This window comes from Galleria mellonella, unplaced genomic scaffold (assembly GCF_026898425.1).
Source record: "Galleria mellonella isolate WM207_F2 unplaced genomic scaffold, CSIRO_AGI_GalMel_v1 utg184, whole genome shotgun sequence".
In the NCBI taxonomy this organism is placed as follows: domain Eukaryota; kingdom Metazoa; phylum Arthropoda; class Insecta; order Lepidoptera; family Pyralidae; genus Galleria; species Galleria mellonella.
Window position 1 is genome coordinate 3,585,040 of NW_026442025.1, and position 20,968 is coordinate 3,606,007.

General features: G+C 38.0%; 1 protein-coding gene across 6 annotated transcripts; it reads left to right on the forward strand.

Moving 5' to 3' along the window:
• Window positions 1-20,310, forward strand: LOC113512187 (SWI/SNF-related matrix-associated actin-dependent regulator of chromatin subfamily E member 1). Of its 6 annotated transcripts, none has more exons than XM_052893678.1 (15): window positions 1-153; window positions 2,044-2,125; window positions 2,571-2,615; window positions 3,037-3,311; window positions 4,426-4,629; window positions 4,990-5,065; window positions 8,523-8,630; window positions 8,734-8,867; window positions 9,972-10,112; window positions 10,888-11,091; window positions 15,660-15,843; window positions 16,312-16,548; window positions 16,812-16,886; window positions 17,527-17,781; window positions 19,032-20,310. In XM_052893678.1, exons 2-15 carry the CDS (start codon window positions 2,059-2,061, stop codon window positions 19,064-19,066), a joined length of 2,040 nt encoding a protein of 679 aa, XP_052749638.1. In that variant the 5' UTR covers window positions 1-153; window positions 2,044-2,058; the 3' UTR covers window positions 19,067-20,310. The 6 variants fall into 6 exon arrangements, with proteins under 6 accessions (XP_052749638.1, XP_052749639.1, XP_052749635.1 ...); XM_052893679.1 differs by having other exon boundaries at window positions 8,526-8,630; XM_052893675.1 differs by lacking the exon at window positions 4,990-5,065 and adding an exon at window positions 6,603-6,684.
• Window positions 20,311-20,968: the final 658 nt, after the last annotated feature.

The window sequence follows — 20,968 nt, forward strand, 5'->3', positions numbered from 1 at the left end:
AATCCAAACGAACATTGACAGCAGTCAAACAACAAAATGTCGGCAGAAATGGCGTCGCCTCGAAAGTGATGCGTGACGTTTTCAATAACTTCCTATTATTTCAATGAATCTGTATTAATTCAAATCGACTATTAATTGATTTATTTATTATAGGTAAGTCCAATTTCCAAAATTTATGTTTAATGTTCTATAACTACCTGTTTTGTCCACCGGTACTGAATTAGTATATCTGCATATTACTCCCATTTCCCTTACTTTAAATGATTAATGTTTACCTACATTTTATTTAATTGTGAATATAATCGTACTGAAGTCTTGTTTATTGTGATTTTTATCAAAGGTTATATTAAACAGTTTTGTTCTTGTTTTTGCAATTTATGATCGACTATGGAATAGATGTTTCAATTACCATTTGCATGTTAGTGACGCCATACACATTTAAATGACCGAATATATCTAGCACTACTTATGTATTTTACGTTAATTTAAGATAATAATACTGCGCAATAGTATTTTGATATTCAGAAATTTAAAAAGAGTTGCCAATTTTATCCTTAAAAAATTCCTTCTAGAATTCCTTTCTTATAAACTTCATTATGTATCCACTTGTAGAATGCCTCCTTAAAATGTCTAACTCTATCTCTGTCCTTATGTATTTTAATTAAATTTTCTAATTGTTATTGTGTATTTTTATGTATTAGCTGCAGTGAAGTGTGAAATAAATGAATAAAAAGATGTTATTATATTGATTTCAACCATTGAATAATATAAATAATATTGCATGTTAAATCTTACTATAATAGGCACTGTTACAAATATGTTAATTTGAAAGCATGGTTGTTTGTTACTTTTTCACATAAAAAGTACTTAATGGATTTGAATAAAATTATATAAAATTTTAGTCATGGCAGGCATTGTATCGTAACTTAACCCCTTGATTGTTTATGCATCATATGCTTTACCAAACAAAAATGTGGCACTGGGGGCACTAATGCAACAGCGTCTGTTGCATAACTTGAATTTGCAGAGTTGTTTTCATTAAATTTTGATAGGTCATTAATTTATGTAAGTAATAAACCCATTTATCCATAACATAGAAATTTGGTAATTTTAAAATCGCTCATGCAGTGGATGTAGCGAGCTAGCTTAAAGCCAATTGCCCCACGGGTTAAAACATAGGAGACTTGAATAATAATTCACATTGTATTATAAATGTGAAAGTGAGTCTATTTTGTACCTCCAAGAGAAAAATATAGTATTTACAATATAGAAAGATGTAGGCTACTTTTTGTGCCAGTTAATCAATATACCCTGTCCTAAAAAATTGTGCAATGAATCTATAGATAGAACTGTTTAGGTCAACTTTCACAAAGAAAGAACAAAAACGTTTTTAATGGATCATAATGGAATGGTAGTCCCTTCTTGCCCTATCGGTATATGCTAGTGGAACACCAGTGAGGTATCATAAGTGACAATGACAGCAGATCAGTTGGCCCATCCTGACAAATTCCGCTAGAATTAATTATGATGGTTTCTAGGTGGAACCACATGGAGGTCAACCTAATAGGGTGTATTACTAGAAGTGGGTCGGCAGCCCATTACTAACAATCCCTTTTCCCCTAGAACTAGACATTACACATCACCATCTCATTGTATCTCATGGACTCATTGGGTTCCTGTAGACATTAATGATGGAAAAAAGATCAACTTCCATTTCAATATCGCCCCTAACCAGTCGGATATCTACGTTCATTTCTATTAAACACATTTATCGATATTATATATTAGATAACCAATAATTAATATATTCATTATTGAGTCAATATATGGATATTGTACTTACAATATCTATTATATAGGTATTGCTGTATGTTGCCCTACTCATTAGCAATAACAATTTTATTGATAAATATCTTTGCACTCTTGTCTAGAAGGATGAAATTGCTTTGTAGAAGTTATTTTAAAATTAATACGAAATTAATGTTATTATTATAATCTACAAAAATACTACTTAATATAAATAAGTAATAATTTTAATTTCAGATAACGAAGCTGGTTATGGCTACACCGAGCAGTTACAAACAAAACACATCAATGTCGATGCCAAGTCCACAAAACAATCCGCGTTTGTATTCCTTCTAACTTTATCACTTAGAAACAATTAGTTGCATTCGTTTAGACATAGAGCTGTAGAGTATAGACGTAAGCATAGATATTATAAGGAGTCTATTGATTATAACTTGCCAGTGTTATTTAAATAGTTTTTACCAAAACATTACACACAAATTGTCTATGATTTAATGTTTATTGTTGAAAACTAACTATTTAACATAAAATATTGCCCAGTTGATGCCATTGCAAGCTTAGCAGGGCTGAGATATAATCTTGGTATTGCTGGTATCTAACTGCTCTTGATCTTGTGAAGCATGGCTCCAATTCTATGCTTTTTTCGAAGTTTTTGCATTCAGTAACAGACTTTGATTTCCGTTAATTTTGAATTTTCCACACCATTTTAACTTACATTGTTCTCTTATGTTGGTTTTGTTTCATGTTTTGTTATGTTGAAACAGACTACATGATTGCTGGGCCCCCCATGAGTTTCGGTATGATGAAAGGTAATACGACAATCTGATTATATAAATATAATAAATATATATGTATTGTTATTATTTTATATTTGTTTTATTTTTTCAAAATTTTATCGTTCTCACACATTCATCTGGATCTAGGTACTCTGTGGGGAATTTTAATTTGTAATCGCACATAATTTCGTTTCCACATCACAAGCCATCATATATTTTTACTTTCTTTGTTTTTCTACCAATCCACTGTTTGCCTTATTAAAGCCTACTAAATTCTTCTATATGCTAGTACTGATGCTCGCTCTAACTAATCAATTTAACATTCCGTTGATTTTATAGTTACCTAGTGCATATTTGATTCTATTTTTATTTGCCACGCCCCCTCCTGTCCTTTCCCTTATGCTTTTTGTTTTTTTTTCTTTCATTGTATTGCCGCCCGCTGCTTGGCTTGAAGGCGGTATGAATGCACCGCCGCACCATAACCAATACCAGTACCACCCGCAATACCAAGGTGGTCCCCCGATGGGGCACCCCGGGGGGTACGGGGGGTGGCAGCCCCCGAGCCAACAGCAGCCACGTTTCGGTGCAGAGGGCGCGCGCCGCGCCGCCTCCGGGGGCGCAGGCCAGGGCTCGCAAGCTGGTAAAGATGATAAGACCAGCCCTTTCATATCTACGTTGCATTCACATCCGGGATTTCAGCCTCAGAAAATCGGGAAAGGCGCCGGTGCGGTAAGTTGACTGCATAACCTTATGTTACCTTAACAATCACTACTGGGCGCAACTCTGTCCATAAGAGGAATATGTAGCTTACTACTACCATACTGGCCGAGTGCTTGATCTAGAGTTTTATATCGAGTTTTCCTTTAGAATGAACTTTAATAGTATTTATTTATGATTCTACCGGTTCTTCTTCCTGTTTTTACAATAATACGGTACTTGATAAAGTATTAAGAATAATATTAAGAGAACACCTTACAGGAGTAAGGTATTCTGTTAATCTCTCTCTCTCTTCTGACTCTCTCTTCTCTTATGACTTCCTGGGGATAAAAAAGAGTCCTGTAATATCATTATTTTTATATGAATTTATTATTACGATTCTATACTTATAAAGAGGAGGCACTTAATTTTTGTATGTTTGTTTGTAACAGATATATAATGATCAATTTAAAAAATTCTATTATCAGCGAGTAACATTGACTATATATTATTTTAAAAAATGGATAAAGATACCTATGAAAATTACAATAATATGACACGAAATATTACAAGTTTGCCTATTTTTATGATAGGTGAGAATGAAAAAGCAGGTCAATTAGCCCATCGTGATGAATTTACTTGAAATTCAGCACGATGGTTTCCAGGGGGGACCATGTGGAGGTTGACCTTTTTGGACATGGCCTTAATGAGACTGGTAGTGCGCATTATTAACAACTACATTACTACAAGTTTGCCTATTAAAGCTAATGTGAATATGCAAAGTCGAGGCGTATAGCTAGTATAACAATACAAAGTATAAATAAAAATCACATTAAAGTATCTTAAATAAAAAAAAGCATATTGTATGATTTTTTTATACCATAAAGATGGCAAAAAAGCATACAGCCCGTTTAATGGTAAACGGTGAACAGCACTAGGGATATCACGTGCGCCTTGCCGATCCTGAAGAAACCATAATATTCCCTTTTTGAAGAACCCCATAATGAATCCTCTAGGAAAAACCTCGATGGATTATTTATTGAATATAAAATTACTCCTTAATTATATCACCTGACAAAGTGATATATAGAAAATTAATATAGAATTGTCATTATGTCTGTCTACATTTATAATGCTGTAATTTCAGGGTGCCGGTCTCCCAAAACCGCCAAAGCCACCAGAAAAGCCGCTTATGCCGTACATGAGGTATTCACGCCGAGTATGGGACAGTGTCAAGGCGGCACATCCAGATCTGAAGCTGTGGGAGATCGGAAGGATAATTGGTGGCATGTGGAGAGACCTGCCCGAGTCGGAGAAAGCTGGGTTTGTGGAGGAGTATGAAGCTGAGAAGGTAATATTTGATATGTTATGATAATTACAATTATAAATATACCCCCCCCCCCCCTCGTTTAGAAATGTGACGTGATGTTTACACTATTGGTTGATTCATGATTGAATTGATTCGGGTGTTCTACCAATTTGAAATTTAGACTACGCAGCTAACTCATAGAATTGTAAAATTACAAAATTGTCACCCTGACCAGAATGTCACCAATGCGTGCTACCTCTAAATACAAGTTTTAAATTCATATAAACATAATAGTAATTAATTAAATAAAGATAAAATATCAGAAACTGCTAGATCTATACAGATGTGTAAAATAAAGAGTGGCTAATTGAATAAAATATAATCAGTTTATTTCGGGGCCAGGCGCAGTACACAGAAATGTTGAAAGCGTACCAATCCTCGCCCGCGTACATACAGTGGCTGGCGCACAAGACCCGAGGTATATTTGAACCTAATGCCACAAAGGGGATCAGTTTTGTGTATAACCACGCCTTCACGTCACTAGCTTGTTAACATGGGGGTTTAGTCCGCTGTCTCACTGCTAGCGGTAAGCGGTAGCGGAATTATCAGTTTTCCTCAAGGAACCGTAAAGTGTTTTGTTCATATTGTTCTTGTTTTACTGTGTGTGTACGCTATACGGAAAGTTAGTTGTATTATTAGATCTAAATATTATTATGTTGAAAGCTAGCTTAGTATCGAAATATTAGTCAGCACGCGTAATCCGCACGCTTTAGTGTTGTAGTGTGGTATATAAAAATAATAAGCTAAGGTACATTGGCAACACCGCGTGCCTTTTTTTGTTATATTTTAAACAGTATTTAATAACATATTTCCATTAAAATGTAAATGTGTAATGAATCGGCTGTAAAATCTAGAAAAAAGTAACATAATTATCTAATGAGGTATTCTTTTGTGGAAGATGTCACCTGTACCTACATATTAATACAGAATATGTAGTACAGGTTCACGTTTCTTGAGTGATACATGGATTTTAAGTTATCGCTTTACGTCAGCATAAAGACAGCGGGTTTATGGTGTCATTGTGAAATATGTTGGTACTCATTACGGAATATTCACTATTCAATATTTAAATTTAATTCACTGCCATTAGCACTTGTATTTAAAAGAAAAATGTTAGGATTTCACAGACATGTTGCGATAGACGACGCGGGCCCCTAAATTTATAAAATAACCAAGCATTTTACTATTAAGGTACTTACTGTTATGGTACAAAAGCTATTTTTATAGTAAACTCTGACAATTCTAGAATATTTTCATAATAAATTTAGCCCATCTAAATAGGATCGGTTATTTATGCAGCGACATCTATTTAAATCCATGTCTGTGGATGATTTCGTAATAAGACCGAGCGATTCCTATTTTCTGTGTAGCATAATTACATAGATACAGTTCGCTCGGCCATGTTATGGGATGTCTCTAATTTCGGTTGCAGAAATGGGAAGATGCTTTTTAATGAATACAATTTCATTGTCATATTCATTCCATTGGTGAATGTACAAATGTTTGAAGGATTGGGTTTCGAAGATATCAAGCCCGCTGTGTGTCGTCGCGCTTTGATATTTTTTTGTATTATTCTCAAGACAAAAGGCAATCATTTTCAAAACTTTAAAATAAATTTCGTAAAATTTTAATAATAATTCTAAAAATACCAGAGATTTTTTTAAATTATGTTTACTAAAAAAAAAAAACGAAATTTCAAAATAACATTGCTACTAGTGGAACTCGCCACAGCAGAATAAGCAGAGTCATGAATCCATAAAGTGGCCTATTATTTATTCAATTTCATATCTGGCCAATAAATATTAAACAGTTTATCCACCCTATAAAAACTGTTGTAACTCTAAATACACGTGATATCGTCCCATTTCTACTCCGTTGTGACTAACTAGCACCGGAATAACCCTAATTTTGTCCTCCACATGCACCTCATGTACATATGCACGGGCGGCCAATAGTCCGAGTACGAAAAGACTCTAAAGGCGTACCACAATTCGCCCGCTTACCTGGCATATATCGCGGCGAAAAATAAGGCTGTAGGTAAGGGACGCTTCTATTGTTCGCGGTGAAGCTCAAACACGGCCCGAAGTTCCAACAAGCCATGCGGCAGATTGAGCCACGACCAGCCATTGGCCAACCTTTGAGGCTTATTACACTATCGTAAAATCATGATAATAATGTCAATGACGTATTTTTATTTTATTAGTTATATATCAATAAAACTAAGCTTACAGCATCATGATATTCAGTATCATATAAAATGTAACAAATCAGTATAAAATTTATACTACAAATTCATATTAATTTTTAAGTAATAAAATATATCAGTGAAATTTTTTAAATTTGTAATTAAATTTGATAGTATAATAATGCCATTTCAAGACGTAATTTCGAATCGGGCAACATTAAGCCATTATATTGCCACATGGCCTGTTTGAAATTCAGCCAATTGGGATCAGAGTTAAAGGGTTTCCGATACATTTTGGATAATTAATATACATTGATACAGAAATGTATCTCGATATAAAAACCGTTCAATAAATATCTTTTCTCTACTCTTTATATTTTTAATAATTTAAACACAAAAGTGAAAACATTGATTAATGTTTCTTAACTCTTTTAAACTAAAACTTCTGAACGGATTTTAATGAAATTAGCTACACAGGTAGGTTATATCCATAACTTAACACGTAACAATTTTTATGTAGTTAATTTAAACAATATGAATTTAACTAATTTATTAACAGTACATCTTGTGATAAAGTAGCATGTAACTTAAACGTTAAAGTTACCTTTATACTGTATCGGAGGCCCTTTGTATCATAATTGCATTGTGTGGTTGTTGACTCATATGTAAAATAGTATGTACAATCAGTGAAAAGTGTTTAAATACTAAACCGAATTTGAACAAAATTTAAAAATTGCAAATAAAACTTTATTTGATGGTACCAAATAATATTTTAAGTACGTTTTATAATTTTAACTGATTGTACAAACATATGATTAAGCCAGTTTCTCTTTAGACACTTTTTTGTTTCATTGGGAATGCCTCAGTGGGCTATTATCATACCATTCATAAATATAAAATAACACGTATTCACAAGCGCTGTGCTATTTTCCCATCAAGGTAAGGGCTCTGTAAAGAGCTGTAATAACGACTCACTAGCGCCATCTCTTAGATATATAATGAACTAAAGACTATATGCCCCATATTTATCGTTTACCAATAATGGTAAATGGTAAACGATAAATATGTGATATCTAATAGTTTTATACTTAATAATAAATTAAAAGACCACTGAATGGCAACAGTCACTAGAGCAGTGATATTTTCTTGCTTCGTATAATATTAAATACAAGTAATTGTAAAGTGAATCTGATATTAGTAAAAAGTTATCTTGCACAATTGTTTAATGCTATATCACAATTACACCCTATTTTAAAATTAATAAATGAAACCGTTTTTTTACCACTTTAATTATATTTTTCAGAGTTCATAGAAGAGTAACAAATTTTTTTAACTAATAAAATAAATGTAATTAATAATGATAACAATTTAATTAATAATAAAAAAACTAAAAATGTCTCTCAAATAAGTTAAACATTTAACTTTTATTTTAGAACTTTTTTTGCTAACCTTGTCTTAAGTGTACGTAATTATACAAGCATATTTAAAAGTATTTAATGTATAATAATAAAAAAATGAAATACTGTTGGGGCAAATCAGAATTATTTATTTATTTATACATCCTAACTAAGATTTCTTAACATATGACCTTGCAAAATAATTGCATGTGGCAATTTTATATGAATAATAATAAATAAATATATAAATGTATAAATATATTACATAATTATTGACGAGTTAATCGCATCAGCAGTAGGTAACCTCGAGGAGGAGAGTTCTAGCAAGAAAGGCGGCTCGCAGAAGGAACAGCAGCAGCAGGACAGAAGAATTGACATACAACCGGCTGAAGATGAGGAAGGTGTGTATTATTACAATATAATGTTATGAAAAAAAGCTGGTAAAACTCCCATAATATGTCTTTTGCTTTACAAAAATTGTAATCTATTTAATAATATTTACAGATCAAGACGAAGGCCTGTCAGTGAAGCATGTGGCGTACGCGAGGTACCTTCGCAACCACCGGCTTATCAACGAGATCTTTTCAGATACGGTTGTACCAGACGTGAGATCCGTCGTCACCACCGCCAGAATGCAGGTAATCCATCATCATCATTCACAAGAACTTATTGCTTAAAGTAACATTTTTTTTTTCTGTAACCTCGGATTCGAAAAATTATTAATTCACTCTTGCGCCGCCTGCCCTTTTCTATCTGTTCACCTTTAACTGAAGGTTGTCTGTAAGAGATTGCCCTAGCGTTAAGACCGCCTTTTGTACCTTTATGTGTATATTTCAATTTGTATTTATGTTACTGTATTTCACTTGAATTATTCACTTTTCATTGTATATTTTTATTTATGGTGCAATAAAGAGTTAAATAAATAATAAATAATTCTTTAAACATAGCGTGAGAAAGCACTTAGTGAACCGGCATAGTGCAGCCAACTGTTGAGAGTAGACCATATTTATTAGTAGAATGTACATAGGTATGTCCCCATCTTCCCTCAGGATATTGTGGTGGTATGTCGTGTTATTATAAAAAAAAGGTAATAGTGTGAAAACCCTTCCCAAATTATTGGTTTACACTGGTGGGGCCCTGTTGAGGATAGGTAAAGGATGATATTGGTTCAAATGGCTCATCATGACAAATTCAATGAGAGACCACATATAGATTGACCTGAACAGTGTCACTACTTCCCACTTTGATTATTTTTTAATACATTCTGTATCAATAATAATAATATAGTTTCAGTAATCGAAGTACCTTCACCAGAGTGAGACTTTGTACAAAAGTCGATTGCTTGGGTACCTCTGTCCCATTCGTGTTTCTACCGTGAAGCAGTTGTGTTTGCATGGCTGTGTTTCGGTTTGACGGGTGGGATATGGCGTGAATTTACTGGGTACAGAGGAATAACACCTGAGTCCTCAGGAATGGCAACGCATGGGGGGTATCATGGGCGAAACAGTATACTCTGTTATGTCCATGGTACTGTTCATGTCTATAGGCGACGGTTACCACTTTTCATCAGGTGGGCCGTCAGCGAATTTGCTATTCTAAGTTGTATAAAAAAATCCCTTTTTTATATCAAGAAAGGGGTTTTTTTTTAACATAATCCTAACAATCCAAGAAAAATAATTTCTTCATGTCGTATTTCGTTTTTATAGGCAGTTTTTTTTACACTCCAATCTTTGCCTTTACAGATTCTTAAGAAGCAGGTGCAGTCATTGACAATGCACCAAAAGAAGTTGGAAGATGAACTGCAGCAAATCGAGGAGAAGTTTGAGGCGAAGAAACGGAAATTTATCGAGAGCAGTGAATCGTTCCAAGAAGAACTTAAGAAGGTAAGGAAATGTAAATTGGACTCTAATTTCTGTTTTCATTTCGTTCCTTTAGTAGTCAGCACCATTGAGAATTTCAGAAGTTTTTAAGAACTATTGAAGTATAGAAGCTTCCAAGGACTATATATTTTTTGTTTATACCAGAGTGTATTCAATATTTTTTATTATATTACACTTTTTGTGTGTTATGTATTGCTATAATCGAAAAATATTCATCGTTCAAGGGTCATCTTTCGTCAAGGTTCATCCTCATACCAGCAAGGGATGATAGGTGAAAATAAATAATGTCACTGCGCCCATCGTGACGAATTCACCAAACATTAATCATGATAGTTGTTTTTTTTTATACAACTTAGAATGGCAAACAAGCTGACGGCCCACCTGATGGAAAGTGGTAACCGTCGCCTATAGACATGAGCAGTACCATGGACATAACAGAGTATACTGTTTCGCCCATGATACTCCCCATGCGTTGCCATTCCTGAGGACTCAGGTGTTATTCCTCTGTACCCAGTAAATTCACGCCATATCTCACCCTTCAAACCGAAACACAGCCATGCAAACACAACTGCTTCACGGTTGAAACACGAATGGGACAGAGGTACCCAAGCAATCGACTTTTGTACAAAGTCTTCCTCTGGTTGTAGAGGGAATAGTACGGACAAGATATATTGCTAGCAATGTTACTTGCTTTTAGTTTGTGTAATGCGTACGTTACGAAAGTGGAAACTTTGGTGTCGCTAGTTCTCTAGTGTGACATGAACTTTAATAATGTTAGCACTGCAAGCCAGCGGTGGACGAGGACACCTTCCAGCGCATGGTGGAGCGAGCGCTCGACCAGATGCGGCGCGGGGCCCCGCCCACCGCGCCCGCCGCCCCCGCCGCCCCCGCCGCCCCCGGGCCCGCGCCCGCCGCGCCCACAGCGCCGCTAGCCTCACATCCCACACATCCGGCGCTCTCCCTCGCCGACCAGAAGGACCAGGTGAGTTGCCTTAAAATTTATTACATATAACTAAACAAGCTCCCCTATCTCTTGCATTGAAACTACTCTGTGACATTTTGAGCCGTTACCCGCAATTGGACGTATTTGCCTCCAACTTGCTAGAGTTTTGTCGAATGACTACAAAGTGTTTGTGTTCAGACATTTAGGCTTTAATGTTATTTCTAGTTAAATTAAATCTTTTCAATATAATTCCTTTTAATTATGTGTATAATGCCTTTTTATATGTGTTATTGTACTGATGCTTTCCTGGGTGAGCGTATTGGAAGACTGTAAAGCTCATCCAGTTGATGTAATAAATAAATAATCTTTCCATAAATTGCCACTAAAGTATTTTCCAATTCCCGATAAACCGCTATAGAAAATGTCCTGGCCATCTATATTCTTTGAACTCTCGTGATTCTTTATTCCTTATTGTACACAAAACATACTGTTAATCACAATTCATTATAAACATAATGTACAAAGGTGAGCTTATTAGAGATAATAAGCTAATAAATAGAGATAATAAGAGAATAAATAAGAGATTTCTTCCAGCAAAACCTTTTCATGTAGATTGTGTTATTTTAAAAAAAAAGGTTTAGGTGGTAGAGCCACGCTGTAATACCATATGGTATTGCAGCATGAATGGGCCGGCTCGACCGGGGAAGTACCACACCCTCACAGAATACCGACGCTAAGTGGCTGCACTTTTAGTGCGACCACATTCCGTATGGTGAGTGAGGGAGTCCGGAGGCCCATCCTATACCCATCCCCTTCCTTATCCTAAAATCCTCCCCCAACTCCGTCCCCCCATCTTTCAATACCATGGCAGTGGAATTTAAAAAAAAATAACGTACCCCAGGGAGGTACCAGCAGCCATGTTGCTGGAGAATCCTCCCTCGAGCAACCACGCTCGGGCTGCCCTGCGTATTCTGGGGGGGCAAAATTCCGCTCTATGGGACCAAGGGCAAACAGAGCAAGACTTCTGCGGCATCCCCTTTGCTCAATGTGAGCCTCTGTAATATTAGGGGAATTCATTCAAACCTGAACGCTGTCCACCACCACCTAGAAACGGCGCGGCCGGCATTGCTCTTCCTCACGGAGACACAGATATCCCCTCCTAACGAAACATCATACCTGACCTACCCGGGGTATAAGCTTGAACATTGTTTTGTTTCGCGTGCCGGTGTATGTGCGTATGTCAGAGAGGATATCTGCTGTCGACGCCTTGGGACTCTTGAAGGTACGGACCTGTCCATTCTATGGCTGCGCGTAGATTGCAATGACCATCCCCGCATCTATGCGTGCCTATACAGGTCCCACAGCGGTAACACTGAAACCGACCAACTAATTGAGCACGTCCAAATGGCTACAGATTCCCTGCTTGAGCAGATTCCTTCCGCTGAAGTCGTGATTGTTGGCGACTTTAATGCCCACCATGCCGAATGGCTTGGTTCGCGTACAACCGACTATGCGGGAAGATCTGTTCATGACTTTGCTTTGGCTTATGGTCTGACACAGCTTGTTTCCTCGCCTACGCGAATCCCTGATGTGTTGGACCATTCACCTTCACTGCTGGACCTTCTGCTGACCACCCACCCAGACAATTATGTGATCTCCGTCGAAGCCCCGCTTGGATCGTCGGATCACTGTTTGGTGCGGAGCGAAGTGCCTCTTACGAGTCCGACTCCACCTCGTTCTACGGGTAGACGTCGCATTTGGCACTACAGGTCGGCAGATTGGGATGAGATGCGGATTTTTTTCGCATCTTACCCATGGAGGCAGGTTTGCTTCACACTGGATGATCCCGACGCCATTGCCGATTCCATTGCTGATGTGGTGCTTCAGGGAATGGAATTATTTATTCCTAACTCTGTGGTGCCCGTCGGCGGGAAATCCCAGCCCTGGTATGGAGCCTCCTGTAGAACAGCATCTCGTCTGAAACAGGAGTGCTTCCTAACCTGGGCTAAAGGTGTGGCGTCGCGAGATCCTAACACCAGTGCTCTTAAAAAGAAGTATAACTCTGCCTCTAGGTCTTTCAAAAGAGTTATAGCCACAGCGAAGTCAGAGCATATTAGTAGAATTGGCAAGAGACTGGCTAGTTTGCCCTCTGGGACTCGAGCTTTCTGGTCTCTTGCCAAAGCTGCACAAGGGAATTTCTGTAAGTCATCTTTTCCACCTTTGCGCAGGGAGGATGACTCGTTGGCCCAGAACGCTAAAGAAAAGGCCGATCTTCTTGGATCCATCTTTGCGTCAAACTCGACATTGGATGACGGGGAGAAACCACCACCGACCATCACGTGTTGTAGGAGCTCTATGCCTGACATTAAATTCACGCATAGCTCAGTGCGTAGAGCACTTTTCTCCCTCGAAATCCATAAGTCGAGTGGGCCTGATGGTATTCCTCCAATTGTGCTTAGGACGTGCGCACCAGAGTTGGCTCCGGTTCTTACGCGTCTTTTTCGGCTTAGCTACTCATCGGGCATAGTCCCAAAGTTTTGGAAGACTGCTCTGGTGCATCCGATCCCTAAAAAGGGAGATCGCTCAGATCCAGCTAACTATAGGCCCATAGCTATCACTTCCTTATTCTCGAAGGTTATGGAATCCATCATTAACCGTCAACTGCTCCGGTACCTAGAAGAGCACCGGCTGATCTGTGATCGCCAGTATGGCTTTCGACAGGGACGTTCGGCCGGTGATCTTTTAGCTTACTTAACACACCGATGGGCAGTGGCAATCGAGAGTAAGGGAGAGGCCTTAGCAGTTAGTCTGGATATTGCGAAGGCCTTTGATCGGGTGTGGCATAGAGCGCTGCTTTCAAAGCTACCTTCATTTGGGTTGCCTGCGAGACTGTGCATTTGGGTCGCCAGTTTTCTCAAGGAACGTAGCATTAAGGTCGTAGTCGACGGTGCATGCTCTGATTTAAAACCTTTGAATGCTGGTGTCCCGCAAGGCTGTGTACTATCTCCGACTCTGTTTCTTCTGCATATCAATGATATGTTACAGATAAGTAATATTCATTGCTATGCGGACGACAGTACAGGAGATTCATTATATACTGGTCATGCAAAGATCTCGCGGGCACATACCGATGAGTGCCGGAATAGACTTGTGTCTGAAATCGAAACTTCACTCCATCAAGTTTCGATCTGGGGTGAACAAAATCTTGTCCAATTTAACCCCAAAAAGACACAAGTCTGCGCGTTTACCGCAAAAAAGACGCCGTTTGTCGTATCTCCTCACTTTCAGGGCACTTCCCTTGATAAAAAGTCAAGTCTAGGAATTCTGGGCGTTGATATATCTTGCGACGTCCAGTTTTGCGGTCATCTGGAGGAGAAGGCTAAGATAGCTTCCAAAAAGTTAGGAGTGCTCAATAGGGTGAGACGATATTTCATGCCAGAACACCGCCTGAAATTATATAAAGCCCAAGTCAGGCCGCATATGGAATACTGTTCTCACCTGTGGGCAGGAGCGCCACAGTACCAACTCCTTCCGTTAGACCGCATTCAAAGTCGGGCGGCTCGAATTATCGATAGTCAATGCCTTACTGTCCGACTTGACCCATTGAAACTGCGCAGAGATGTTGCGTCTCTGTGCATCTTCTACCGAATTTATCATGGGGAGTGTTCTGAGGAATTGTTCGGATTGATACCTGCTGCTGATTTTCACCACCGTACAACCCGCCACAAACTAAAGTTTCATCCCAATCATCTGGACGAGTGGCGGTCTTCCACCGTGCGTTTTTCAAGGCACTTTCTTCCACGCACAACCATTCTTTGGAATCAACTTCCAGCAGCAGTATTTCCGAACCGATACGACAACATAACCTTCAAGAAAAGAGTATATTCCTTTTTAAAAGGCCGGCAGCACACCTGCAATGCCGCTGGTGTTGTGGGTGATCATGGGCGGCGGTAGTCACTTACCATCAGGTGAGCCGCATGCTCGTTTGCCCCCTGTGTTGTAAAAAAAAAAAAAAAAAATATTCATGTGATTATATATTACTGGTTATATTGCGTGTGTTTGCACACTTATTAATTGTCTAGACTGTAATTCAATTTAACTATATTTAGTAGCTTTTAATTATCTTATTGTTACCATATTTATTTAATTATTAAGTTATTATAGCTGTAACATTTCCTCAAAAATAATAAATAAATAAAAAAAAATATGATAAGTCTATGCACTAATTTTTTTTTTTTTATGAGTGAAAATGGTATGGTAACCCCGCCTGCGCTAACGGGATACGCTGGCGGGGCACCAGTGAAGAATGAAAACAGGCCAGTTAGCCCATCATGATGAATTCAACAGGAATTAACCATGATAGTTTTCAGGGGGAACTGCGAGGAGGTCGACCTGGTTGGGTATATTGCTAGCAATGGGATTTTCAGTTTCCATTACTAACAATCCCTTTCCCCCCTATGCACTAAATTTAATCATACCTGTAAAGTTACGTGATGCAACTACTCAATAAATAAAGTCAATTTTATTTTTCTGCAATATAATTATTAGGAAAAACCTAACTTTTTAGTTTCTATAAACATACTATCACTGTCCTATATAATTTACAGACCATGGAGCAGGAAGCAAATAGTATCAAGAATGAAGCGAATGGACCCAATCCACCCACTCAGGTGGACAAGGTGTCCACCACAGAAGTGAATAAACCCGATGGCAATGTCACCACTGAGCTGAACAAGCCTGAACAGGTTGCTGTGAAAGAGGAGAGTGGTGGAAACTCGCATGATGGTGAAGGTAAAATGTTTATATTGTATTGTGTTGCAGGGAGCCAATGGATGCAGGTAGCTCAGGACCGTTCTTTATAGCAGTCTATGGGGGAGGCTTATGTCCAGCAGTGGACGGATAATGGCTGAAATTATGATGATAATTAAGAGTATTAATGTTTTTTGGCATTTGTTCTGTTGCCAATCCGCCACCAAGCGTGGCAGCTACTGGCAAAACCTATTATGGGGAAGGCCTATGTTCAGCTGTGGAGAATTATAATATGATGAATATTTTTTACTCAATCTTTCTTGAACTTCTACAAAAAAAGGTAATATAGTTTACTCGTCTCATCTTTCAAACTAATTTTCAAAATATCAATAGTTTTAAGGACCATATTTGATGAATTATTTAATTAAGTGGAAACAATTTATATTCAATTTATATTATGTTACATTTTTATATATACAGTAATGTATAATTACTTTTCTCTATTACTAGAACGCAAAGATATTAAATTAGAAAAGATGGAGACAAAGGACCAAGGCGCGGCTGCAGGGCCACCCCCAGCCTCCGGCCCTGGCCCTGCCCCAGCCCCTGGCCCTGCTCCTGGCCCCGGCCCAGCTGGTCCCGCTGGTCCCGCTGGTCCTGCAGGCCCCACAGGTCCCACTGCTCCGCCAGCGGCTGGGCCCGCACCGTCGCCACACCCCTCGCATATGACATCACCGCCTCATCATCGTAAGTAACATATCGCTTATCCACGCAGATTGATGCGATTATTGATATAAAAAAAATTTGGACGTACTATCAGGGGCTGGAAAAGGACACTGATGCAATAGGGAATATCTATCTAGTATAGTTCTGATAAAGAAAAATATCGCCATCGACAGGGAATTCATCTTCACATGTTACAACCTAAATGCTCGCAATCAACATGCATAAGTAGTCATTGATATTCTATATGAATAATTAATTTTAATTTCATGAAATTATTTTTTCAGCAATGATGATGCCTCCAAACCCTAACGCTCCCGCGCACCCAGGACCTCCTCACGCTGGACCCCCGCCACCTCCAGGTACCTATATACCTTTTTTTTTATACATCTTAGAATGGCAAACAAGCTGACGGCCCACCTGATGGAAAGTGGTAACCGTCGCCTATAGACATGAGTACCATGAATATAACAGAGTATACTTTTTCGCCGATGATACCACCCATGCGTTGCCATTCCTGAGGACTCGGGTATTATTCCTCTGTACCCAGTAAATTCACGCCAAAATCTAAATTATATCTAAACTAAATTAACAAATTAAACACTAAACATTTGCATTAAAAAACATATCCTCCATATTTACTTCAAATAAATATGTATTCCAGTGGTTCAAGTATATGCAAGACTGTCCAATTATTTACTAGATCATTATAGGGTATGTACTTTCTGGAGGTCTTAGAACAAAAATCACTACACATGCTTACTAATTTCTATATCTTATTGATAATTATGTCCATTTAGCGTGCGTATTTATTAAGAGGGGCTGCCCCCTTAATCAGACATATCTTTGCGCATAGTTAGAAGCTCTGTTTGCATTCTGGGCACCAGACAATTTTATGATTGGTCCGGTCCACCCGGGCTCTCTTTCAGTTCATCTGTGATTAATTTTGCTAGTTTATCAATTCGGGCCAGCAAATATCTACGTGTATATTTATGTTCCCAGGAAACTACGGCGCGCCATACGGCGGGCGCTACTACCCTGGCTACGCGGGCGGCTTCCCGGGCAACTACCCACCACACCCGTACTACCCGCCCGCACACCCCTCGCCGCACCCACCGCACCCGTCACACCCACCACACCCGTCTCACCCGCCACACCCGTCTCACCCGTCACACCCGCCGCACCCGTCACACCCCGCGCCGCCCGAACACTACGCACACCACGTGCCGCATCTCGCGCCGCATCATGAAGTCAAGCGTGAGTATAGCCTGTGTTTTTATCCATAATCTTAATACAATATACTGCGTACTGGCAGATTGGCAATCATCATCATCTTTCTACCCTTATCCCAATTATTATTTGGGGTTGGCGTAATATGTTTTTATCCATATTACAAAAAGATTTGGCTTATAGTTTTACGACCGGCCGCCTGCCTGACGTCAACCCTCTTTGGGAATGGAATGAGTCAATTGGCAATGCAATCACAAAAATAAGACGAAAAAATGATTACACTAGTGTGCGTGTTTTGCAAATGTGTGTGTTGTGTACGTCTGTCACGTACACAACACACATATTTGCAAAACACGCACAGAATTTGTATTGAATTGAAGTTGCAAAATTCACGTATTTGTTATAATTTTAATTTCCGATTCGATTCGGGAGCATTCGGAACTATATTTGAATCCAATTAGATATTTTTTCTACCAATTCTTGTATAAAATATTTCTAATTGTTCTAGAATATTGCGTTTAAGGGTATAAATAATTACAATGTAATTACATGAAAAACATGCAGTTTAGTGGTTTATTTTCCTGATTTATGTTATATTCATGTAAATCACACTTAATTGTAACAAACTACATGCACTTTAAACATATTCCATCTCAAAGCGTAAAAACAATTAGAAATTACGTTTTTTTTTATACAACTTACAATGGCAAACAAGCTGACGGCCCACCTGATGGAAAGTGGTAACCGTCGCCTATAGACATGAGCAGTAACCATGGAAATAACAGAGTTTACTGTTTCGCCCATGATACCCCCCATGCGTTGCCATTCCTGAGGACTCAGGTGTTATTCCTCTGTACCCAGTAAATTCACCATATCCCACCCTTCAAACCGAAACAGCCATGCAAACACAACTGCTTTACGGTTGAAACACGAATGAAACAGAGGTACCCAAGCAATCGACTTTTGCACAAAGTCTCCCTCTGGTATTTATTTATTTATTTTATTCTTTATTGTACATACCACTTATAAGAAAATGACAGAGGTAATCAAATGTACAAAGGTACATTTACTATTTATATATTTTATTAATAATTGAGACAAAAATAAGTTTCAACATATTGAAATAATGATTTTGATTATAATAAAGTATTTCTGCATCTTTGCATAGTAAAATATAATGGGGAATCGAAAACCAGCCGGTCTTACTAATTCTTTGTTTATTATTTCTTGTTTGTTTATATTTCATAATGTTACATTAGGACTTTTTTTCTTTACAGAGGAGGAACCACCCGCCAAGAAGGAGAGTGAATGATTGTCACCGAAGCGCGTCGTGAAACGGCGCCGCAAATCGTCCTCAAAGGACAACCAGTGAATGGACACGTTGTGCATACAAAATAACCCCCTTATGCATGAAGACGTCATTTGTATCATAAACCTTTTTAACTATGTTTGTCTCTTTCTTTTACACTAATTCCCAATTTAAAAGAAAGTGGCAGAACAGTTTAATAGTTAAAATAGGTGACAAACCTGGTTTGTTTTGAGTTTTTTTGAATAAGGGGGTTAGCGTACAATCTACTGAAAGTGCTTATATAGTATATAGTGTAACGTAAAAGGTTAATAGCAGTTCTGCTGCTGCTTGGTGATAGGTCATATAAAGTATAGTACTGAAGATAGGGTTACTATACTAACAATCCCTTCCCTTTCACTCAGACCGGTAGATTGTCAACAAATGTAAAGAGTGAGAGCTTCGGTCATTATGTGGTATAGGTTATGTCAGTTATGTACAATGAAATAATATGCTATTGCTATGCAGGGTGATGAACTATAGAAAATTACCGGTTTTTAACATTTGTTTCAATTAACTCTGTATCCAAAGTTCACTTGGCCCTCTAGACAAGTGGCAAGCGAATTCGTCGATGGAATCGACATCGCTAGCGAGTCCGTGAGTTGGAATGAGACATCCGACGTTGCTATCTCATTCTATTTCACAGACTCGCTACCGATGTCGATTCCATCGATGAATTCGCTTACCACTTGTCTGGAGGGCCTGGAAGAAATTGTTTTAGTGATTCTTCGTCGCTATTATTTTCTCAGTATGACGTTTTTCTTATACCTTTCTCCTGTTAATTATTCTACTATCATTTTTTGGAGGGAACAATAAAGTATATTTATGTATAATTAAGGAAAAATCCCGAGCTAAGCAAATTGTATATCGCGTCAATGCGCCATGATGATGATAACTAGATAATGTGACCGTAGTATATAGTGACGAATGTAGGGTAGGACAGAAACTTTACATATATTTTTCGGATAAATTTCGTGTGAACTAGATAAGATCAAGTTTAAATGTAAATCTTAAAAAAATACCTTGTGGTTGTATATTTGCCACAAAACTCGATTCGTCGTGAAATTGAATGTCTTTTGAGCCAAGCCTTGTATTGTAACTTGTAGTTTAGCAATGATTGATGATGAAATTGTAGAATTAAGTACTTTACGCTACTATAGAAACGGGATGGTGTTTGTTCAAGGTATTTAATAATAAAAAATATATAAATATATGTGTTTTCATTGTGACATTTATCATATTGTGATTCTAAGAAAAATATGGTAATTTTTGGGAAGGATTGTACACTTTCTGGACTTTAAAGTATGTTATACTATTTACTGAACTGTACACTTTATACGTGAAGTCATTTTGAAAAGTTTATATTATAGAAGTATATTTTAAAAATTATAAAATAAACAGCATGAGGTTCTATAAAAGGGGGGCAAAGAGGTTTCTTCAGGGTCGACAACGCGCGCGTAATACCTCTGGTATTGCAAGTGTTCATAGGCTACGGTAACCGCTTACCATCAGGCGGGCCGTATGCTTGTTTGCCACCTGTGGTATAAAAAAAATTAAAAATATTCAGATTTCTTATAAGATTTATAGTCGTGGTTAAATACTATGTAAAACTCGAGCCCTTATCCTAGAGAGATAAACCGGGACATTTTCTCCCCAACGGTCAAACATCCCTAATTTTTTTTTAATGGATGACAATGGAATGTTGACCCCGCCTGCGCGGCGATCCGCATAATTGACATGTCCTCTCCCCCACCCTCCCCTTATTTGTATTTTTATACTTTAATTATTATTATAATTGATTATATTTGTTTGGTGCGTTATACCAGGTTCATGGGTTTTATTTTAATGCATGATAATTGTAACCTCATC

Excerpts from the sequence above, each read along its gene's own strand:
- LOC113512187 (XM_052893675.1), top strand. The coding sequence starts at position 2,059 with ATGGCTACACCGAGCAGTTACAAACAAAACACATCAATGTCGATGCCA. Across the intron at positions 3,312-4,425 it reads TCGGGAAAGGCGCCGGTGCG|GGTGCCGGTCTCCCAAAACC; the intron begins GTAAGTTGACTG and ends CTGTAATTTCAG. Across the intron at positions 8,631-8,733 it reads ACCGGCTGAAGATGAGGAAG|ATCAAGACGAAGGCCTGTCA; the intron begins GTGTGTATTATT and ends TAATATTTACAG.